The sequence below is a fragment of the Heliconius melpomene genome, chromosome 2, assembly GCF_056956725.1.
Source record: "Heliconius melpomene rosina isolate 202511_hmr_F chromosome 2, ASM5695672v1, whole genome shotgun sequence".
NCBI classification, from domain to species: Eukaryota; Metazoa; Arthropoda; class Insecta; order Lepidoptera; family Nymphalidae; genus Heliconius; species Heliconius melpomene.
In genome coordinates this window covers 4,910,812-4,935,945 of record NC_140390.1, presented here as the reverse complement: position 1 = coordinate 4,935,945, position 25,134 = coordinate 4,910,812, and the positions used below count along the sequence as shown (strand labels likewise).

Genomic DNA, 25,134 nt, shown 5'->3' with positions numbered 1-25,134 from the left:
ATTGTACCCTATTATTTTCGTCGGTTTCTACTTTTGTTCTAAATTACATTTATGTATATGGCAGATTCTAGTAAAATTATATTCACAGAAATTTTTAGTATTTCTATTCATTACTAGATGACTTTTTGATAAATTCTCATAGTTACTACACTGGATCTTTCTTCCCGATTACCGCTATTAATCTAATATCATCTAAAAATATATCTATTCATATGTTCATTATTATTATAATTTTTTAAAACAGATATCGTTAAGTTTCACAAAATGTAAAGACTGCACAAAGTTGTAATTTTGAACGAGGCCGTAGTTGTTGACGTAATTTCCGTTGCATCATTGAGTTGAAGCATGCGCCTTGTCATTTTCAATCATTGGTTGGACTTGGCTTTTAAAATTACAATAAATCGGATAATCGGGCCGTCGCTCAAGTGTCGAACTGTGATAAGTTTATTTTAAGGTTGTAGTGATATATCTGATGTGCATTTAAGTGAAATATAATAAATAATCAAGATGCTTATCAAAGAATAGTGAGTATAGCAAAGGTTATATTATGTCCTTTTGTTAATATAAATCGATTTTTAGCTCGTCAGATAAATCTCTTAAGGCACTGTCAAATCGTTTTTTTAAACTTTGATTATTACTTTGATTAAAATTAATAATTTGTTTTTTTCTTAGTACTTCATTAGTAGTTTGCCTCAAAAATGCAACGAAATTTACTTTTGCTTATATTCTAATTGATAGCCATTTGTTGAATGTTGAATAATCTCTAAAATTATAAAATATACCATATGGTACAGTTAATTTTTCATCGTTTTTTTCAGTCGTGTTACACTTCCTTTAACAGTTGAAGAGGTAAGTCAAATATTTATATTTATTAAATTAAATTTATAAAAATATTCTTTAATTTTATAAACCCAAAAATCTCCTAAAATTTTTTTTTGTTATAAAAATTTTTCATAGGTATTTTATATTTAAATTATTATAAATGTCAATAAAAAGCTTTTTTCACAGTATTTATACTTTGTATTATATTATGTTTGTATTAAAATATTTAATTATCTTTAGTATCAATTACCATTTGTTATTCTAAGAATTTATATTATATATTTAATGATAACTTTATGATAAGATTTTATATTTATAGCAATGTAGTAATATGCTATTATATTTTTTTAGTTGTTTCATCTGCATAGCAAGGCAGGGTAGGCAGAGGGAACTTGGGAACCTATTATTGCTAGTATTCAGACACTCCAATTCCATTACAACACCTCTTTTCCCCACTGTCTGCTCCTTTTCCACTGGAGGCATTGCATGTTGAATGCATAACTCAACTTGGCACTGCCTTATTATCAGAATGAGTATGTGAAAATACTGAATATTTCCTTGAGTTGGAATCAAACTCACAAACTGTTATGTTAACAGTCATACACTTTTAAATAAAATATTTATTAGCAATCATATTATTCATAATTTTATTAATTATTCATTGGTTCAATATTTCATGTAATAACAAACTACTTACTACATAATGATAATAATAATTTAAAATTTTCTAATTTGAATATTAATTACTGGAATACTAAAAATTTATTAGATTATTTTCTGGTAATAGAGACTATCTCAAATTATCAGTTCTCTATTGCCAGCAGAAAAATTAGAAGGTGAAAAGAATAAAAATATATGTAAATAAATTTTATATATTGTTTTTTTTTTAAATCAGATTCTGTATCCCGCACACAGTAGGGTAGGCAGGGGGAACCTAATGTTAACACTCCGTTCCCCAGTTTTCGCCTAATTTTGGAGGCATTGTGTGTTAAGTGGAACTCAACACTGCTTGGCCTCGACACTATAGCAAAAAAAATCTAAATATAAATTTAAATAAATATTTCACTTCCTCAAGTGGGGATCGAACCCACAACTGTCATATTACAGTGTGCCACTGTGCCACAACGGCCTCTATAAGTTACTTCTTTTATAATTACTATTTATAAACAAATTTCATCCACCTTTCAAATGTCTAATTAGCTGGTAAACTAGCAATACAACATTAAGTTAATCTTGTCTATTAACAGCAATTATATGAAACTAATTTTACCTGTTATTTTGACTAGTTTTTACATAACTCAAGATATGAAATAAAAAAACCACTTATATTTTTTATTAAGTAATTCAATTGAAACATCGATTAAGTAACATTTAATTGGTAAAAAGATAGATAATTTAGAACTGTTGAACATTGTACTACCAGAAAATATTTATTCTACAGTTTTACTACAGTCTGGCATTCAAATAGATTAACCAAACCTTAAAATACATATATGAAGTACCTAGAAACGAGAGATGAGGTTTTTCATTATGTCAAAGACTATAATTTTTTCAACGACATACACACCAATTAAGAATAATTTTAAAACTATGTAATTATTAATTTGTCTAAGTAAAGAAAAATTAGAATATTAGTTATACAGCTGAAAAAAAAGAGGCCATCATGGCCCAGAGTTAGGCCCAGTACAAGTGTGTGACTAACGCCACAGTTGTGGATTCAAGTCCCACTCGAGGGAATGAATTTTTTTAATATTAATATTTTCATTTCCTTGCTTTGGTACTTAGGCATAAGTTTGGCATTTACTTCCGTTACTCAATGCCTCGTAAAATTCAGTGGAAAGTGAGAAACGGAGTGTCTTTACACTAGGTTCCGTCTACCTGCTTACCCTGCTGTGCGGCAGATAAAGCGTAAACCTGATATATCTATATATATAAAATCGAAAGGTCACTCACTCATCACGAAATCTCAGAAACTACATGTGCTAGAAATCGGAAATTTTGCATAGGAGTTACTTATAGGATGTAGGTGCTCGCTAAGACGGGAATTTGCAATATTCGATTTCTTAGGGGTTGTTTTTGGGGTCGAAAGTTTGTATGAAACTTCGTTACTACAAATGCTAGGAGTCTCAAATTTTGCATGGACGTCACTTATAGGACGTAGGTACTCATGGAGACAGAAATTAATAATAACATAGTTCACGCGGGTGAAACCGCGAGCGGGCCGCTAGTTTTTTATAAAATTGACAAAAAATATTTAATAAACATTGTTGTAAGTATCAGCAAAATTAAATCAAATTATGAGTTAAGAAATCACCTATAATATTCGTGATTATGCAATTGTTCAAAGAAACAGAAGAAAGTTTAGTCAGCACAACAGATATTTTGCTGAATTTAAGCACCATGTGTAATTAGTCTGTACAAAAGCTGTGCTTGCGAGGCCGCGGGACTGGGTCAAGGACCCTCGGTTAGCAAGCTGCGAGAAATATACTTACAGCGCCTATTCTGTCACTATTGTTTTATACAGTCCCGTTAATAAAATAGAAAATTATGTTACACCACTCAGTTACAATATATTTAATAGAACTAGCAATACAAAAGTCTATTTACAAAGAACACATCGACGCGGGAATCTTCACGGTGTATCTCATATAGCTGTAGACAGAGGGAACCTAGTGTTGAGACACTCCGTTCTCCACTTTCCGTTGAAATTTCGAAGCATTGCTTGTTGAACCCACTAGTGAGAATTGAATCCACAACCCTCGCGTTTACAGTTAGACGACCTCTTGATCTGGAAAATTTTAATTTTCAAAATACTAACATTTTTACTAACACAAACTTGAAACTACGTTGCTAAAACATTGTTTTTTTACATTTCCGTACATAAAATCATTAAGCGATCTTTCAAGTAACAAGCTGTTTTTTTTTTCAATATTACGTAATTTATTAAAACATAAGTCAGGTAACTTAATTTTAATATAATTATTATTTATTTTTTTTTAATATATTTTTTTTATATATTATATTTTTTGGTGACCCTGAGTAACTTTGACAATGGCTATGTGTTTATATTATTCTTATCTTAGAATAATTTTATAAAAAACAATATAATTGTTTCTCAAACTATGCTTTCTATGAATCATTTATTATATTTTTTTATACTTTGCTGTAGTATATAAAAATAACTTTAATTATACACACGATTGGAAATTATTATTCTAATAAAGGCACCTTATTTTTTTTTTACTAGTGAAAATTATTTTAAAAATTTATTTAGTTTTTACTAGTGAAAAGTGAAAGTAAATTTTGTACTTTTTTTACTCAGTACCAAGTCGCGCAATTGTACTGCGTTGCGGAAGTTTCCAAAAATGAGACCGGTGGCGGTGAAGGCATTGAAGTCATCAAGAACGAACCCTTCAAAGACTATCCCTTGCTTGGTAAGTGTGCATAAATATTTTTTGTATATTAAACTAAATAGATTCCCGTTGTATCCCGCATATAGCAGGGTAGACAGAGGGAACCTAGTGTTGAGACACACCGTTTCACTCTTTCTACCGCATTTTAGAGGCATTGTGTGTTGAGTGGCGGAAGTAAACGTCACGTTAATAGATATGATTTATTTCCTTCAGGGTAAATGAACCCATAACCATCACACGCTCCCGCGACTGCGATACTACGACCGACTAATAAACTAAATGATAAATAATATACACTTACAATATGTCGCCGTCTGGACACGAACTTAATAATACCCAATTACACGGTAGTTCCGCTACCTTGTTAGGCAGTAGCGTTGGCTGCCATAACTACTAGATATATGATTTGTTTGGTTTAAAAATTACTAAAGAGCATAAAAGCAAAATTTTATTTATTCAATCAATTAATTAATTATATTTTATTTAATTATCTTTATTTAATAAATATGGCAAGTTAAATCAATTATAGTAATAAAAGTACGATACCGATAAGGTGACGTCGATGACAGTAAATACTGTTGTTAGTGTTTTTCGCTATCTAATCATATTGTTCCGAGGTAGATTTGCATTGCGGCATACTACATGTTTAAATTTGTTAGGGGAATTTACGAAAATATAGATAGGTATATGATGACGTCATGAGTTAGAACGATTTCGATAAAGGTTGTTGTAACTTCACAGACGAATCAACGTTTACAGACAGTAAAGACTTGAATAGTCTATTTTTTGTCAACTTCACGCTGTATCCCGCACACAGCAGGATAAGCATATAGAACCTAGTGGTAAAACTGGAGTTTGGAAGTTTGGAATTCTGGAGGCATTGCTTGTTGAGTGGTTTAACTCGACACCGCGCTTTGCCACCGAAGCAAAAAAATGAAAATATAAATATAATAGAATAAATATTTCATTTGGATTTTTTTATATTTTAATTATATTACGTTTACGTTATCTATTAATATCAATATAATGAAACTTCCTCATTGCTACTACAATTAATAGACGTTACAAATGTAACATATCTATTTATTAAGTTTGAGGAACACTTTCAAGACTTAATGATAATAATTAATAAACTTTAATAAATGAGTAATTCATATTTTAAATTTATTTGTTGTTAACAAGTATAATTTTCTAATTTTTAAATGTCTCGCAAATTGTCGTTACTGAATCACTAAAATGTATCAATAAGTTGCAGACCTGTTTCGGCCAATGTGAACGACCTCATATTGGAGATGAACAGTTATATTTTCAGGATATCTAAATTTCTCAAGCTCGTCAAGCAAATCTACTTAAGTATTTCACGGGAGCAGATATTATTCTGTTTTATCTATATTATAATTAATAGATATGTATGTAAAGATAAAAAAAGGCAGAGAGAATCTGGTGCTACGACACTCCGTTGCCCACTTTCCGCCGAATTCTGGTGGCATTGCAGTGTTGAATAAATAAACATACTTTTCTAATTTTAATTTTATTTTCTAATTTTTTTACATGTATGTTAAATAAACAATTTCCAGTAACGAAAGATAACAAACAAGCTGCTAGCTCAAATATTTCTGGCGAGCAATTGTCGAAGTCCGACACGTGTGGCACTTGCGGGCCGTGTGTTGAAGATGGTATATGAATTATCAAAGATTTTAGTTCTAGTTAATATGAATTAAATATATTGTACATGTATTTTATGTAGATTTTTGAAAGTAATCGCATTTGAGTTCTATTACTAGATGTAACCTAGATATCATTTAGTTATAAGGGTAATAATTAATTATATTGTGATAGCTAAGTTAAAGAAGTTGCCATCGTAAACATCTTATATTGATGGCCGAGTGCCAAGTATGATATTCTTCATGCTCTATAAAAGGCTTAGATATTGATTGACAGCCCGAAGCCGCAGCAGTAGAAGAACGTTGCGGCTCATTCAAAAACTAGGTACACAAATGATTTTCTAAAATAAATCACTACAAGTAGAATATATTTCTTTTTTTTAGTTTTACATTCAAATTTATATTTAGGGAATACGCTAAACTAAATCAAAGGCAAGAGCCCGGCGTTGAGTTACGCCACTCAACACGCCATGTCTCGAAAAATTCGATGGTACTGGTTCTTCGGTCGCATAAAATAATATATAAAGTACGTATATATATAAAATATCTCCAGTAGTAAGTTTTTGCATACATTAAGTAAAACAAGTTAGTATCTACTATCGAAAAATCACTATATTGCTGTCAAATTATATCATCGTACGAAACCAGACTATTTTTTTTTTATTAAAACTGTTGGCCGCTTGAGCGAAGTTGTAAATGAGTACTGTAATATGACGTCACACTTTCAGTGTATACAGATGTGGCGATGTTTGTATAGGTGTGCTTGTAAAACAAAATCCTTTATAACTTCCTTAGATGACCTTGCATTTGGCTACATTATAAATTTTTATATTATATTTATTTATTTATTTCTTTTATACGTATTTTTTGTTGGATTTAATTTGGTATAATTAATTTTATTTTTTAAGTGTGAGGATACAAAATTTTATACGTTTCCAAAGAAGTACAATCGAATATTGTTTTCTTTTATTTTTCATATTCATACTAGCGTCCCACTCGTGACGAAAAAAAAATTAAAAACCAATATTTTCTATTGTTTCTTTTCCATTGATAAATGCCCCCAATAATAGATTTTTCTTCATCTTCAACTTCCATGTTACGACAGCGTTTTCAAATATTTTTTCTCACCCTCAAAGGCTGACATTGTTTTTTTAAAATACGTAATGACATTTCCCATTATGTTTCATTATTACAATGATAAAATAATTTAAATATATACTTAAAAATTCCCTTGAAATTATTACACATTACCTACTTATTATATGAATAATTAAAATATAAAAACTAATATAGACTTTTTATTTTACTTCATTGTTGAGAATAATTGTAAAAATAATTATATAATTCAAAGTATGACGTTATTTGCTGTTATTAAGCTAATAAAATCTATTTGTTTTTAAGATTTATGGTTTAAAGAGAGCTACCCGAATAGCACGATTTAGTTTTAAACTTTTATTGGTCACATGGGGCGATTAAAAATTTGCCTAATTATGATAAATTTTTCTATTTAATTACCAAAATTTAATAAATATAAGCCATGCTACATGCTGGAGAGGTGTAGAGCTAAAAAAACAGCCGCCTTCAAAAAAATTAATAACGACTTTGACGTAGTACGTATACAAACTTGAAATTCACTTCGGCAAAGTATATAATAATAATGTTATACGAGATTGTATCTCATTCGAAACCAGGAAAAGAACTTTGGTATATTCGAATAATATTAAAATTGTAATAATACATAAATTTTTATTTACATTTGTTATATAAATTTAATTAGTTATAGTTAGATTCATTATTTTACCTCTAGCTTTTTTATTATTTGGGTATCGTAAATAATATTTACTTATATTAATTATTTATAGTAGGTTCTTACTATATTTTAATGACTTTGAATACCTCTAAGAAAATCTAGAAACAACTATTAACGTATTTGTTGTTCATGTTATATAAAATTCCCTCCGTCCAAGGGTCGTCATGGCTCAAAGGAACAAGCATGCAACTGTAAACGCGGTTGATTATGGGTTCGATTTTCACTCGAGGAAATGAAATATTTCATATTTACATTTTCCTCACTTTGGTAACTAGGCAGGGCGCGGCGTTGAGTTCCGCCACGCAATGCCTTCAGGATTCTGCGAATTCCGGAAGTGGGGAATGGAAGTGTCTTACGGGAACAGAGTGTCTTAACACTAGGTTCTTAGGTTCCCTCTGTCTACCCTGCTTTATGCGGAATACAGCGTGAAGCTAAAAAAGAAATATAAAACTTCCTCGTTCAAAGACAAACAATTGAAGGATATAAAAAGTGATTATAATATATAAATAAATAACAATAACAATTATTACGTAACTTGTTATTTTTCTAAATGTATTGTAATTATGCAGGTGGTAAATATTCTTCTGGTCAATACACCTACAAGATCTACCATCTCGCGTCAAAGGTGCCAGCTTTTATCAGGCTCCTGGCGCCGAAAGGCTCCCTAGAAGTACACGAAGAGGCCTGGAACGCGTACCCATACTGCCGGACTGTATTAACGGTAATATTATATGTGAAATAATTCTAATTATTAATTTATAAATTGTACTGTATTAATTAATTTTAAAATCAAAAAGTATTAATTTTATTGATTATTACAATATTAATAACTATTATTTATTATGATTGTATTATTATAATAAATTATATAATTTTATAATTGTATATACTTTTGCTAACAAGATCTTTTGGTTTTAGAATCCCGGTTATATGAAAGAGAACTTTGTCATCTGTATAGAATCCTTGCACTTACCTGACGCCGGCGACCAGCAAAATGTAAGCTGCTTAAATTAATATAGTTAAAAATAACATGAAATATGATTTTACATTTGTTGGTAAGTGTTACTGAGAAATTTAAAGTTTATCGTTATCGTGATATCAATAATAATCGTCAAGATGTCTTTATAAATTGCAATGTGGTGAATAAAACATGTGTCCATTCGAGTATGTAACGACGTTATCTCTAAGAGATTTGTTAGAAGAATAGTCCAGAATAGTCTTGTGCCCATCCCAGAATTTTTGCTGACTATAAGTTTGTCCATAAAAATTAAAAGAATTACGTGTAAACGAACATGTCTGTTCAGAGTTAAAGTCCAGCCAACCACCACTCTCTTTGAAAAACTTCTCTAAATACGCATGTCCATATATATCGCAAATTCTTTAATTTCAAATTAATTTATAACGCAGTTGGACTCTGTGCACAGTCTACCGACAACCATGCAATATTCCATGGTAGATAAAGATAAAGATGCCAATATATACACTATTAAATTTTTTTTTATTTTAAATGTACCAATTACGAACTGCCTCATAGTAGTTGCGTAATAATAGCACAAGATAATAAAAGAAAAATGATAAAATAAACCATGGCCGTCGTAACTAGGTATAATTAATATAAAACAAATAATACAATTGTAAAACTAAAAATGTCTGGTATATAAGTATTTACATATATATATATAATCTATTGATCATTATCAAAGAGCACTCATTGCTTATTGTGTTGATAAGAAATTCAACCGCTATTGATTGTAATTCTTTCGTTCAACGAAAATATTTTTAACCGACTTCAAAAAGAAGGAGGTTATAATTTCGACTGTATTTTTTTTCATACGAACGATATTATACATATTATCTATATCTATACTTATAATTAAATCGTAAGAGGGTCGGAATATTAACGTAATAGAACCCAAAACAATGATTTTTTAAATTTTTGTCTTGTCTTGTTTTTTTCTTTTGTCGGCGTTTGTTTTCGCTAATCTCAGAATCGGCTTAACCGATTTAGATGCGGTTTTCACTATTGGATTCTGACAAGCTCCCGAAAACATTTATTTTATTACATTATTATTTTATTACAATCGATTCATAAATAAAAAAGTTATATCAATTTAAAGTAGGTACTTAGGTCGGTTTCTCTTAAATACACTTAAATAAACATTTGTATAATTTAAGTGGGCGTAGCCGCACGGGCCCACTAGTTTTTTATATTTTAAAGTAGTCTACACTTAAAGAAAAATACTTTTTAAAAAGTCTAAAAAATTTAACGTAGCGGGATTTGAATCCGGGCCTCTTGGAAACCGTCTGAGGCTTTTGACCAACTAAGCCATGTTATATTACATTATAAAATAATTACAAAGAACAGGTTAATATTTAATTACATAAACAAATGCTATTATCGTAGTAGGAAATGTGTCGACGTCGGCCTTGCCGGTGATGATGATGGAATGAAAATAAAAATACAATAGGCAGCTGTAGTGCGTTACGTTTACGTTTTCACAAACAAACTAAAAAAATGCTAATTCGAATAATTACATCGTACAGCTAGTTGGAGCTGGTGAGTATAAATATTTAGATAATATACGTTAATTTTATACATACACTAGTCGACCCGAACGCGGCTACGCCCGCTTGAACTATACGAATATTTATTAAATATATTTATGAAATTATTTTCAGTTTTCAATAGAGAGATGCGTTAAGCAAGCTCATTTTGAGTGACGTTTTCTAACAACAAACTGTGCAAATCGTTGCTTAGCAACGGCGGTTGTTATTAACATGGCGGAATAACTTGCATGTTAAATTAATAAGTATTTTAATATATTGGTATATATCGAAAATATTATAAATATGACAAAATAAAGTATCCTATGTTCATCCCGAGACCCTCGAGTATCTCTATATGTGTATTCTATCACAATTAAATTAGCGGTTTGGCCCTGATTGCGTAAAAGACAGACAGACAGACAGAGTTACTTTCGAATTTATAATATAGGTATGGATAGATGAGGCCAGTAGTGGCGCACAGGCATGAATGTGTGACTGTAACACGATAGATTGTAGGTTCGATCTCTACTGAAGAAAATTAAATATTTTTATTTCTTGGTTTTGTTTCTGCCATTCAACACGCAGTGTCTCTGGACTTCGGCGGAAAGTGGGGAGCGGAGTGTCTTAACATCAGCAGAGGGATCGGCCTACTCAAAAAATCATGCATTTATACATTATTGGGTATAATATTACAAAACGTCGTATACAAATGTCTTAAATACTATTAATGTTTTGATATAACTTTAATAATGTCTTTTATGTTTTTCGAAAATTAAAGAAGCCTTTAAGGTACAACGGAACAGTAAATCACTGAAAACATTCGTGGGTTCGACCCCACTCGTATTGTTTTTTTTTTATTTCGGAGTATCTATCTTAACAATTAAGTTATCATGTCGAGGTGTTAATTTTCACAAGAAGGATAATGGAATAGATTTTTTTTAAATTGTTTAATACAATTCACAAACTATTTGATAACATAAATTATATATTGTATATTGAATTCAATATAAAATAATAATACAAAGGTACAAAGTACGACTGTAAACGCGTCAGGTTGTAGGTTCAATTTCCACTCGAGGAAATTAAATATTTAATATTTGCATTTTCTTCGCTCTGGTGTTGAGGCAAACCGCGGCGTTGAGTTCCTCCACTCAACACACAATGCCTGCATTCGGCGGAAAATGGGGAACGGAGTGCTTAAGCTATATCTATCATGACGGAGAAGGCCAGATTTGAGAACTTGACTTACTTGACTGATTTTCAATAATTGCTTCGAACTGCTGAGATTGTTACATATTAACCCCCAAGTATTAGAGGTTAAGTAGCCGATGTGAAATTTATCATTGGGTCCTTTATAAATGAATCATTTTCTATACTACGTATTTAATATAAACTAGAAATTACGTATATTATCTGTGATATTTTAATTTAAAATGTTATAAATAAATTGGTTCCTTATTTTCCTTATAGCAACAGTAATAAAAATAAAAAATAATATAATTATTGTTTATGGTTTCAATTATAATTGAAAATTGATGTCTGTTGCTAATGTTGTTTGCTCTTTAATTTACTTAAGCATTTTTTTAGTTTTTCGGATTTCGCTAATTTCATTGTAAATATAATAAAATACGTAGCAAAAAATATTATCTATACTGTGTTAATTTTATTTTACACTAGCGGACCCGGATGCGGCTACGCCTGCTTGAAATATAAGAATATAATTTCTATACAAATATAATTTCAATCTAGATGAAATGCTAAAAGTGACTATTATATTTATTTTCATAAGGATGAATATCAAAACGACGCGGTAACGAACGCGGTCGCGTAGCGACGACGGTTGTTATTAACATGGCAGAATAAATTGCATGTCAAATTAGAAAGTATTTTAATTTATTAGTATATATGTGTAATGTAATATTATATAGCCTATAGCACTTCTGAAGAATGCATCTTTCATACAAAACAAAAACAAAGTAAATCGATCCAGTAGATCCAGAGATCTTAGCGTTCAAACAAACAAACAAACAAACTCTTCCGCTTTATTATATTAGTTTTACATAGTTTATACGAAGATATATGTTTTTAGTTTTATCTTGAAATCGGCTTAGTGTTAGTTTATATAATAAATCTTTATCAGTTTCACGCCGTATCCCGCACACAGCAGCAGGTAGGCAAAGGGAAGCTAGTGTTAAGACACTCTGTTCTAATTTTTCCGCCAAATATGAAGGCATTGTGTGTTGCGGGGCGGAAATATAAATTTAAATGAATATTTAATTTCCTCGAGTGGGAATCGAACTCACAACCAGCCGTGTTGACAGTCATATTTAGTCTTGATGACACTTAATAGTGTCTATTGTGTCATTAAAGCATAGATTGTACTTACATTATAATTTGCAAGAAAATAATTAATAGCCAACAACTTGTTTTTGTAATGGTGGACCGGTTTTTTAATAACTGACGTTTAATAATTGTGGTGTCGTTTTTGCGGTGTTTAATAAACAGAAATGGAATCTAAATTTTAAAAATTATATATATATATGTAAAAAACAACATTTGTGGCTTCTTGCTGTATAGCGGCAGTCTTGGTTAGATAGGACCCAGTGCTGCTGATCTATCGACACATAAGAACCCCATTTCCAGTCTCGAAGGCAAGAACTAGACATTTATCTAAAGATATGAAGAAGATGAGATTGGAGAAAAAGTTTTCATACCATTGTTTTAATTAGTTTTGAAGATATTTGTTCATATTTTTTATTTCTTTTGGTATACTTTGGTGTCATAAAAACTTAAACAATCCTTATTTCCGTTTATATTTGGCTTTTAATGGGTTAATAGTTATTGTCTCGAATGGGGAATGAACCCACTACCTTCGAGTTAACATATCAGTCAGATGCTATACCACTACGCCGCATCAGCCTCAATATAGCAATAGCAGAGTATGAAATCTTTTCATCTATCAAATGATCGGCTTTTAGACAGTGTATCAAGATTAAAAAATATAGATAGATATACATTTGTCTAGTCTAGATAATAATCCGTTAATTATATCTACATAGGTACCATTGGGGTATCTACTCTGTGGTATCTCGTTAAATTAATAAATTTAATTTCAATAGCGGTTATTACAGTTTATATAGAAAATTCACTGACCTTTTTGGCTTAAGATAAAATACGGCGCGCAAACCACCATCCTTGACCTAATAACATATATATTATATAATATATCTAAAACGTTGCATAATATTGCAGTGCGCTATTCGATTCTAAGTAGAGACAGTCTAAAAGATTTGTGTAATATTTTGGTAATTGTGACAGAAATTTATTTTGAAATAATCTTTCCAATGGAACATAATAAAATATCCTAGTTTTTTACCTTCATATTGTATCCAGCACATAGCAAGAAGGGAAAGGGAACCTGAGTACTTAGTGTTTAGACTTTACGTTCCCATTAAGACAGTTGCGTTTTCCACTCTACTCTCAACTCTCAACTCTACACTTGCCTTATTACTAGAACGAGGAAATTAAAATATTAAATATTTCATTTCTTCTATTGGCAATCGAACCCACAACCTGCCGCGTCTACAGTCACACTATTATTATTTATTAAGATTTTATTATGATTTTTTTCCCAACAGGTACACGAACTGCCACCAGAAAAGCTAAAGAACCGTGAAGTGGTCAACATAGACATCGCCAATGATCCTTTATCCTCAGCCGATTACAAATCTGAGACGGACCCAACCAAGTTCAAATCGGCCAAGACCGGCCGTGGCCCCCTCGTGGGTCCCAATTGGAAGAATGACGTGAAACCTGTCATGACCTGCTATAAGTTGGTCACAGCCGAGTTCAAGTGGTTTGGTTTGCAGGTGAGACTTTATTTTAATTTTTCAAATCCAATCAATTCAATTCTCACATAGACTCCACTCATATCCGAAATTTTCTTTTGTCGTTTACGATTACGGATAGTTTTTTGTTACGGATATCTGATAATTTCGGTTACGCTTACGGAGTTACATAACATCTCTAATGGGTGTATCATAAAATACTTGAAAAATCCAAATTAAATAACATTTATCAGTCGTTAATTTTGCAGCAAGGCCGTGAAAGAAATAAAAATAATTATTATCTTTTTAAAGATAAAGTAAATAATAAAACCTGTCATATACATACTAGTATATACAAACGTACCTATTATACAATTATCGTCAGACTTTATTACCGTCGTTTAAAGTTCACATTGACCAATTTAAAGAAGCGGGTACTATCTAGTTTTAGATAAATTGAGTTAAATGATTTTTTTATCAGCTTCACGCTCTATCCTGCAGAGGGAACCTAGTGTTAAGACAATCCTGTTCCCCATTTTTCCCTGAATTCTGAAGACAATACGTGTTTTTAACGTCGCGTTCAATTTTCTTCAACACCGGAGCGAAGGAGTGAAAATATAAATTTAAATAAATATTTCATTTCCTCGACTGGGAATTGAACCCACTTCTTGTCACGTTTACAGTCACACACTTGTCAAAATTTAGAATTAAATGATGTTACGAAAAAATATGTTTTTTTATATAGGTACTTAAAGCAATAGATCTTAAAACAAGTACTATTGTTAGGTTTTCTAACGCACGAGCCCTAAGACTGCTAACTGTATTTACACTTGTAGTGTTAGCAAATAGGATTAATGCGCACTGCGATCATTAACCTAATCCTATACTTTTCTATGCTTCACAGCTTAAATTTCAGTATAGAGACATTACTAGATATTGTAGTGTCTAAATATTTTACGGGTAGTTTTACAGTATTTTGAAATAGACATCTCAGTCAGTCGCGGTTTTAATCATTTTCCTATATAAGACTGCGGCGTTCAGGTCCGCCACTCAACACGCGAGATCTCGAGAATTCAGCGGAAAGTGACGCACGGAGTGTCTAAACACTAGGTTCCCTCTGCCTACTCTGCTGTGTGCGGGTGGTTCAGCGTAAAGATAAAAAAATTGTCATATTAAAATTCCGTACAAAAGAATTTCATACTTCTTGCTTCTTTTGAATAACACCCACGTTACTTAAATTAAGGCTAATGCATCTCACTGCAAATAATTGACCCCATTAAGAATTATATTTTGACTTGAGACCATTGTGCAGCAGCAGGGGCACTCCCGCTCAGGGGAAAGAAATATTTAATATGTTCATTTTCTTCGGTCTGGTAACGAGGCAAAGCGCGGCGTTAATTTCCGCTTCTTAACATGCAATGCCCTGAGAGTTTGACGGAAAGTGAATAACAGGAGTGTGAAGCATCAATCATAGGTTCCCATGTTCCCTTTGGTTGGTTTGCGGAAGGCTTTTTTTAAAGAATATTTTTTACTTTAAAACAAGCTTCCGCAGACCGACTTCGTGTTAATATGGATCAAATCTTGGAAAACAAATTTGACCTACAATTTCCAATGTTTTAAGTTGAAATTTTAAATATTTTTACTTCAGATAACAATGCAATTATTCATCGGAAAAAAGTAGATTAGATTTTTATTTACAATTGAATAATGAGTTCTTTTTATAAGAACAGACTACCACAATTTCATTTTTTAAAGATTTTCTTATGTAAAATAAAATAATAATAATCTGTGATATTTCTCTAGTTAGACTCTTTTCAGGTCTTTTAAACATATTCTTTTACAAAATACTATAATGTTACAGAAGGCAATCTGTAAATATATTTTAGTAACTATTTTTAATATCAAGTTAATAAGTAAATAATTAATGTTATCATTAAAATGCAAAATATTAACGGAATCAAATTAATTCCGTCGATATTTTGCAAGTAAATTTGTATATCAATTATTTTATTTAATATTGATGTTTAAAAACTTAACAAAAACTCTATAATGTGGTAACTAAATAGTTTCACGCTTGAGCTGTCGTAAGATCTTTACAATTATTTTTTGGTTTTATTTCTCTTTACCTTTTTTTTACACAGATAAATCTTTTTTATGCCTACAGATAAAAAAAATAAAAATTTTTTGCAATGTATGTAATATCTAGCAGAATCTTTTATTTCGGTAGCAGTTGTAAAAAACCAGAAAAACAACAGCATAAAATATAATTTTACACCATAAAAATAAATACTAGTAATAAATTTTTCTGACATTAAATAATAAAACATATGTTCAATAAGTATGCCTGTACCTATAATGACGTTGAAAAGTTTAATGTTTTATTTAATGTGGCGTAAGTAAAAAATATATATTTTTTTGTTTTTTGTTACATGTATAAATAAAGTTAATACTATTTTGTAGAAAATCTGTTTAAATGTATTGCGCAATATCTGTATTTAAATCTCGGTCTGCCTGTAAATGTAATCTGTATTCCATTGTTATATCTGTATTTAAAATTGCAGTAAGTTCTATTTTTCAATTAATAATTTTATACATTGCATAGTGATGGAGATATTCGCGACACAAAACGATCAGCATTTTTTGTTTTATCACGTAATCGGAGACGATTTAGGGCATATTAAATTACAAACGAAGCTACTTAAAAACTCCTTTGGTTACGGTATCGGTTGTTAATTTTTTTTTAAAATAAGAATAACGAACTCTTCTTATATAGTCTGTTGCTATTATATTTTTTTTCTTTTGTCTGTGATATCTTTACGTGTACTAATACTAGAGTTAAGTGACGTATAAACGTATTATTTTAATGAAAAAACGTAAATCATTAAATTATTTTAATGATTTTTTAACTTTAACTTTAAAAACTTTTAGTTACTTAACATTGAACGATAAAAAGTGCTCAATCTATTCAAAAATGTTGTATAATTTTGTTTTCATACTTGAGAAAAACAATACTTTATATGAACTTGTTAAAAGAAACAAGTTTCACAAGTCGATACACTTATTTATTTGTAATATTATTAGAATCGAAGGTTATATTATATTTTTTTTTATTTTCAGAGCAAAGTCGAAAATGTGATTCAGAAGTCGGAACGGCGGTTGTTTACCATATTCCATAGGTAAGAACTTTGTAATTTATTTATTTATTTGTTTTTATTTTGTTTATTTTCTGATATTTATAAAAAAAAAATACTTCAGAAATCAGAATATAAAAATATAAAGGATTATATAATGTAAATCTGGCGTTAGAACTTATATTTCTTTTTATTGGAAAATTCTACTTTTTTACAAATTAAAAAACATACTTGCTTTAGCAAATATATTATATAAAAAACTAGATTCTAAGGTCAATTACATAATATAAAATATTACTAGAAGTAAAAAGAAATATAATTTCTTTAATGAAACCAATTAAAACAATAAAAGAAAACGTAAAAAAATGAGCGTAACGGAATTTTATCTGCGAGGTTGTTCTATTCCCACTCGTGGAAATAAAATACTTAAAATTTTCATTACCTGGCTCTGGCAACGAAGCAAAGCGCACTAAAGGCGAAACTAATATGTTAAATGAAAAATGAAGAACGAAGTTTATACACTAGGAACGCTCTGTCTACTCCTTTATATGCGGAATACAGTGTAAAAGTAGAAAAAAAAAAATTTCTCCAACATATTATATAAATAAAGAGAAACATAAAATGCGTTCGCAGGCAAGTATTCTGTTCCATGGACGACTGGTACGGGATGACAATGGCTGACATTCGCGCCATAGAGGACCGCACCAAGGAGGAGCTCGAGAGGCTCCGTCGCGAGGGCGAGGTCCGCGGGATGCGCGCCGACAACGAGTAGGGGGCCTATCCGACCCCACGCCCGCGTTAACCCTTTAAGGTCCTTTATATTTTTTTTTGTAAAATGAACTTGAAAATTGTTAACATTTTTTTATACTTAGCGATTTTGTTATTTAGTTGAGATAGTTAATTTTTATATGTGGGTTTGATTGAACATATGTATTCGTCGATTTTAAAGGGTTAACGTTTGGGAGTGCGCGCTATGCCCGAGCCTCAACTAGAGATTGCGATAAGGACTGCTGGCAGTCGCGCTCATTATTTATATTCGCATATACGTTTCGTGTAGGGCTGTTTTTTTTTATATTTTGTATGAAATTTTAACGTAATTGACATATTCTTGTTCTGTGGACAACGTTCGTCGTGTAATTTAGATTAGACGTGTGTTCCTATGTCGACGGTTTTCACACTGACGTCGTTGACTTGCTCTACAAATTAACATTGAAAGCAATATATTTAGTATTTTTAATAATAATTACGTATAATGCATTCATTACACAAGTCTCCAACTAAAAAAGCTGTTTGAATAATTTCAAGTCAATCATATGTAATTTGAGGTTCTGGAAACAAAAAACAGAATAATTCTACAACGTCCAAGTTTTTTAGAAATTACAAATTAATATTTTACTAATTTTACCTTGTATTGGGACAGACATTGTAAAATTTACATTATATGGAACGTTTTTTTTTAAGACAATCTTTCAATTAATTAATTAAAAGAAAATAAAAGTAATTAGTTTAAGTTTAAGATTTCTATTGTGATAGAAGTTCAATCAACTGACCCCAGAAAATCAGGTTTTTATTTATTAAGCACATCATTGATTATAAATGAGTTGAAAATATAAAAACAGCTTTCCTAAAAAAAAATTACACCTGTGTATTTAATTAAACAAATATCTCGTTTGAAGCGCGGGCATGCCGTTAGACAATTTTAACATGTGGTATAGATTAAATACTATTTAAATAAATAAGTCTATATGTAGTCTGTGGTTGAAGGTAGTGTCGTCGTTACCTAACAGAGTTAATTCAATTTAAAAAATTCGGGACAAATACATTAAATATCTGTGGATATTAATGGCATTTTAGATGAGACGTTTAAATATTTCGCTGTTTTAATAACTATCGTTGTATGGTAAGCGCCCGTTTGGGACTACGGCTGTTGTATATTATAGAGATACGCTATCATATTGCATATATATATATATATATTAGCACTCCGATTCGTCGATACAAATGTTTTGAGGGTTAAAAATATTTATTGGTGCAATATATTTTTTATCGGAATCCAGAGGTTATCTGTGGCGGTAGCTCGGTTAGTCGATTTATTAGAGGTGTTGCAAGGAACTTAGGTTTATTTATGTATTATTTATACATATTGATTATATATATACATATGTATGTATGTCGGTTTGCGGTAATCCACTAAACATAGCACGGGGGAGGTTCTGACGAGCGCGCTGCAACACCCTGGAGTGATAGCAAGTATGTTTAAGTTGTCGTTTAACAGATCAGTATTTTAATAATTGAGTGACATTCCAGATTCGATTTGGATCGAGACGATTAGCTCCCTTTAGCTCTCTTTCTACTAGCGGAAAATGCATATGGTGCATATTTGTGTAGGACTCATGATATATTTACTTAATTTATTATTATTGTCAGTTCAAAGTGTCAAAAGTTGTTATTCAGTAGACTTACTATTGTTGTTCAAGTGAAATGTACTGCGAGTTCCTTATTAATATTTTTTTTATGAAATAGTGTGTGAATGTTCCTTTTTTGCTTTTGTAAACATATGATTTTTTTTTTATAAATACACTTGATTTTTTTTATTTTAGACTTATAATTTTACGTCCTTCGCTTATTGTACTCTGCTTTGTCACATTATGTTCAAATTGAAGTATTTAGAGAGTTTACTTGCAATCGGCATCCGCTTTTAGTGTCGCATAGTGCTTCGTGTTTTATGTATTTATTTTTTTTATAATTTTGTTTATTATCTGTTCGCATTTAAGGTACTTAATTTTGGCCGCTGTTGTTTTTTCTCCATATTTTTATATTTGTTTTGTTCAACCAAGAGATAATACTTTGCAAATTATGATATAAAGTAAATATGAACATGTTCAAACATGTCCAAACCAACCGCGCTCGTGCAACTGTTACCAAATAAAAAAATTAAGTACACATAAAATTCTTTTTCTGTAATTCCCTTAGATACTAATAGCACTTAGTGCAATAATCGCTATGAATTATATCCTTATAGATCTATATTCGGAAAAGCATGTAATGCCTTTTACCATTTATATTTGCTTTTACCCTTTTTCTCCTGAATTCTAAAATTATTATATTTACAAAATATTTTTTTATAAATGTTGAGTCTACAAAGAGGAATAGATTTCAAACAGTCCTGTAATTTTTTTGGTGTAGAATTATTAAAATTTATTTATTTTCCATAGTTTTATGTAAAAGAAATCGTAATTAATTTTTAGCACACTTTAGTTTATAATCAGTGCAAGTTTGTATAGAAAGCTGAAATTGTCAATTTTTAAATATTTAGCTAATAAAAAGTTTTGACGAGTCTCGCATTAATATATAATTGTAAGTTGAATAACATTTGTTGTAAAATGTATTATGGATATTTTGAATGCCAACAGAAATAAATTGATTCTAACCTGCCATTGTTTCCTATTATTTATAATTCTTTTTTTAAGCGTAACGTTGTCTCCAGTATATTGCAGGGAAGGCAGAGGGAATCTAGTGTTAAGACACTCCATTTCCCACTTTCCGCCTAATACGAGAGTGAGAGAAAGAAAGTGACATAACTCAACGATACGTTTTGTTTTGTTACCAGAGCGAAGAAATTAAAATAATAACAGTTTATTCCCGAACCTACAACCGTCGGTTTCAGTCAGACACAGTGCCGCTGCACTAAGGCGACCTCTATTTATGACGGTCTTTACTTAAAATATATTTACATTTTTTTTATTTTAAGGACAGAGATGTAAAACAGAAAGCCACCAATCTGTTGTTTGATATATTAGCAAAAAAAATAACAAATTTCATTTCTGAAATGAATAACTAACACTATTTGAGATCTATAAAGGAAAAGCATCAAAACGTAACATTATGTAATAAAATTATTTGACTTTTTCCTTTTTAACACAAACACATATTTATAACATTTTTTGCAAATTTATAATGGAAATTTATAATGGAATGGAAAAATTACAAAATTATAAAAGAACTGTCAAGTTATAAAGACATTCTGGCAATTGATAAAATATCTAGCTCTCACAACACACAATAATAGATAATAAATAGTATATAAAATTTACTTATTATTATATCGGAACTTTCGTAGAAACATTTTGATTAGTTTAAATCAATAGCTGTTACCTTTAAGTGTTTTGCCTGAATATCATTATGGGTATTATATAGGCGAAAAATTACAAACTTTAATAAAACTAATGCTAAGTTAGCATTATATGCATATTATTTTAAATAAAATAAAAATCATATTATATATAAGTATAATAATAATTATATCGCTAAAACGCGATGTTATCGTAAGCAATTTATCTTCCACACCTGACAATTTTGACGATAAGACGCATTATTTATTTTCATTATAATTAGGTAAAATGGCTTACCTAATTGTAATGAAATTTTGAATACAAATACAGCGAATGTACTCAAAATATACGAAAATACGACTGAAATACTCAAAATAATAATATCATAATTTGTTAGACTGCAGTCTCCATATTATTAATAAAATTTATTATTTTTTTAAATATATTGGTGACAATAACTCTAATTAGTAACTGTTAAAACAATGTTAATTGAGAAATCTTGTTACTCCAAGTCCAAGAACATTGAAAGGATAAGTGGACTTAAGATTTATTTTATGGAAGAATATAATTTAAAAAAATTATATTGAAAGAGCAACAGTTATTCAGCTCAGCTCGGCCCTTCTATTTGAATAAATAATATTTTGCTTTACCTATTTAAATAAATAATATTTTGAATTTAAATAGAATCTCGTTTGAGCTGAAAGCAGAAAACAAAGTATCAGCCTACTAGGGAAATAGTGTCTATGGGACCCTGTGATACAGTGCTTGTAATAATTATAGGATCAGATTAAATTTCATTTCTTATAATATACAAATATATCGCACATAAAAATTATCATTAACAATAAGTTTAATTTATTTTTAAAAAAAATATATAGAAGGTAAATTAAAACAGTCATAAAGAAGCTCTGAACTTAAGATTACAATAAATAGGAAATCTGTATAAATTTTGCATATTAATTTTATTTTTAAAATTTTTCTTTTTGCTTAGTCTAATTTGAACATTATATTTAAATTTTTACGTTACAAATACAAAATTTCTTTATAAACTTTTTTGTACATGGGAAAATTTGACTTTTTTGTGATTTCCAAAATAATTAATCATATAGAAGTAAATTAATAACTAAATTTTGCTTTAATTCGAATAAATTATAACACAGACTTAAAAGATTAATTCAGTTTCAACATGGCAATTGTAAATTAGCATGAAGACTGCCATAAAATATTGGTTGAAGCTCTCATGAATTTTATGACTGAAGAAAAAAAGATTTCTCAATCATCAACCTCAAGTTCTAATTCAATGTCGACAAGATTAATTTTCCTTAGTGTGTTAATCACCATATATCTAGAAAACATTATATATAAATACCTAAACCAGACCATTTGACTTTTATGTTGCTTCATAGCTCGAGTCACACGGCGACTTTCTGTCCAGCGAAGGAAATATCTAAAATAACAAATTAAATTTGAGTTGAATTCCACCACTCAACATGCAATGCCCTTCCAATTTGTCGAACAATGAGGAATGGAGTGTTTTAACACTAGGTTCCCTCTGCTTACCGTGCTGTGTGCGGGATATAATGTGGAGCTAATTTTAAATTACTAACAGAGGTCATTGTGTCAACATGGGATTTCCACTCGAGAGAATAAATTATTTTAATTTTTTTTGCTCTGGTAAGAAGATGTAGCACAATGTTGAATTCCACCTACCCTGGTATATGCAGGATACCTGGAGAAGTTAAACAAATTGAATCATTATTTCTATTTTCATAATTTATATTCCTATGTAAAACTATTTTTAAACCATCTATAAAAATGTTATATTTGCTGGTTATGCTGAAATGGTAGCAATAGCTGTATAGTACTTATTCATTGTATCAAAATTATGGGGCTTCAATTAAAGTATTATGTTTAAGGTCTTAAAATAAATATAATAAGTTTTAAGATTTTACCTTTTTGAGGACAGTAAAAAGCTTAATGGTAGATCTAAAAAACTCAAATATTTTCTCAATATGTTGACAGAATCCAAAGTATATACTGTACATTCTGAAACAAGTAAATTACAGACTTTATTATTTAAATAGGAAGGATACAGCGGCTTCACGCTGTATCCTTCCCACAGTCACTGCTGTGGGAAGGCAAATGGATACGAGTGTTAACACACTCCATTCTTCCTTTTCCGCCGAAATCTGGAGGCATGAGTGGTAGAAATTACTCACTTTTTCTCAATAACAGGGTGAAGCAATGAAGATATTAAAATATTTAATTTATTCAAGAGGGGAACCCACAATCAGTTGTATTTATAGTGACACACTTGTGTCCCTATGCCACAACTGGGAATAATAGGAATGATAAGGAAGATAAATAAGTTAATAGTTTTTTAGTTTTAAATGAGGCCATTATACAGCATCTGAGTGTATACACAATGATTGTGGGTTCATAAAGTTCCACCACTCTACATGCAATGTCTCAAATTTGGGAAAGTAAAAATGAAGTGTCTTGACACTAAATCCTCTCTGCCTACCCTGCTATGAGGGAAAAAATATAGCTCAATCATCAAGCAATCTGATTAGGCATTATTTAGAGTACTATATATAAAATTACCCAAGAAAAGCAAATTTAAAATAAAAATTGTAAAAAACATGTAATATTAACAGAATTTAACTTACTTTGTGGCATGTTCTTTTCAACAAACATGTAAGCAACTGCATAAAATACTGCCGAATGATTAGGATGTGAGGATACACCTCCCCTATCAAATGTGACTAAAGTATCAATATCTAAAGCTTCTAACTGCTGTTGTATGAGTTTAGCTATGACAGGTACAGGCCATTGTGCCTTTGGGTTATCCTGTAGTCTTGTGTCTGATATAAGACATATGTTACAATCTGGCACACCAAGAGCATAACAAGCGTTCCATAATTCTTTTCTTCTCTCATTTCCTTTTCCTTCGTAATTACCTGAAATGTGCAAAGATTTTGTTCAGTGACAGGAGTGGTATGTATGTACAGCAAGTGATATGATTTGTTTAATAGCATTTTTTACATTATGTATTTGAAACATAATTTTTAAAGAAATTGTTACACTAGTAGATGTTCAAATATCCAATTTTACCAATAACAAAAATTTAAGAACAATATTAAAACAACAGTATACAAAACACAGATAAATATAGTTAACAATTAAACTAAAGAGTATTTTACCATTTGATAAACACAGTAAATAAACTTCAGCTCCTTGCTCACATAATCGGAAAATTGTTGGACCGAAAAACATGCATTCATCATCAGGATGTGCTATCACTATTAAAACTCTCTTAGCTCCAAGAGCTCCTCGAGTCCTGGTTGGCAATCTCCTCGCGTATCGGCGATACACAAAACAACAAACAAGCAAGTAACCAATTAACCATACGCTGATGTACAATATAAAATTTCTTATATAAATTAATGATTCTGCCACAAAATGTACGTAAAAATTAAAAATAAATTTCAAAGTTGACTCATAAATTAACATTTCTGACTAGAATATGATACCTTTTAAGTAAAATCTGGTGGCTTATGCGTTTTATTAATCTATTATAATAAGCAACATATTATTTAAAATATAATTAAAGCCCTAAACCCTAAAATTGCACTTCTTATCTTCATTTCGGTCGTCAACAATTCAACATAGTTCTTTGACGATTTTTTATAGTAAATGTACTAAATGTCATCATAGATAATAAATTAAAAATATGTCCTACCCGTAAAGTTGTGCATAGTCTAGATATTGGGTATTAATTTTTATCAGAGGTTTTTAAACCAAATTA

The 25,134-nt window shown here is 30.3% G+C and overlaps 2 protein-coding genes across 3 annotated transcripts; one reads left to right on the top strand and one right to left on the bottom strand.

The window, feature by feature from the left end:
- The first annotated feature begins 330 nt into the window (after positions 1-330).
- On the top strand, positions 331-20,651 carry vib (phosphatidylinositol transfer protein vib). The gene is made up of 8 exons (XM_085201700.1): positions 331-524; positions 819-849; positions 4,145-4,256; positions 8,279-8,430; positions 8,628-8,705; positions 13,895-14,125; positions 17,201-17,259; positions 17,848-20,651. Exons 1-8 carry the CDS (start codon positions 508-510, stop codon positions 17,984-17,986), a joined length of 819 nt encoding a protein of 272 aa, XP_085057826.1. The 5' UTR covers positions 331-507; the 3' UTR covers positions 17,987-20,651.
- A 343-nt stretch (positions 20,652-20,994) lies between these two features.
- PIG-L (phosphatidylinositol glycan anchor biosynthesis class L) lies at positions 20,995-25,028 on the bottom strand. 2 transcript variants are annotated; one of them, XM_085201688.1, is made up of 5 exons: positions 24,860-25,027; positions 24,530-24,678; positions 23,996-24,286; positions 23,279-23,372; positions 20,995-22,773 (listed from the first exon to the last, which is right to left on the bottom strand). In XM_085201688.1, exons 2-5 carry the CDS (start codon positions 24,600-24,602, stop codon positions 22,599-22,601), a joined length of 633 nt encoding a protein of 210 aa, XP_085057814.1. In that variant the 5' UTR covers positions 24,603-24,678; positions 24,860-25,027; the 3' UTR covers positions 20,995-22,598. The 2 variants fall into 2 exon arrangements, with proteins under 2 accessions (XP_085057814.1, XP_085057806.1); XM_085201680.1 differs by having other exon boundaries at positions 24,530-25,028.
- Positions 25,029-25,134: the final 106 nt, after the last annotated feature.

Coding starts and splice junctions, on each gene's coding strand:
- vib (XM_085201700.1), top strand. Junction 850..4,144: donor TTCCTTTAACAGTTGAAGAG/GTAAGTCAAATA, acceptor TTTTTTACTCAG/TACCAAGTCGCGCAATTGTA. Junction 14,126..17,200: donor TCAAGTGGTTTGGTTTGCAG/GTGAGACTTTAT, acceptor TTTTATTTTCAG/AGCAAAGTCGAAAATGTGAT.
- PIG-L (XM_085201680.1), bottom strand. CDS start 24,839: ATGTTAATTTATGAGTCAACTTTGAAATTTATTTTTAATTTTTACGTA. Junction 24,287..24,529: donor TTTACTGTGTTTATCAAATG/GTAAAATACTCT, acceptor TGCACATTTCAG/GTAATTACGAAGGAAAAGGA. Junction 22,774..23,278: donor TTTTTACTGTCCTCAAAAAG/GTAAAATCTTAA, acceptor TTGTTATTTTAG/ATATTTCCTTCGCTGGACAG.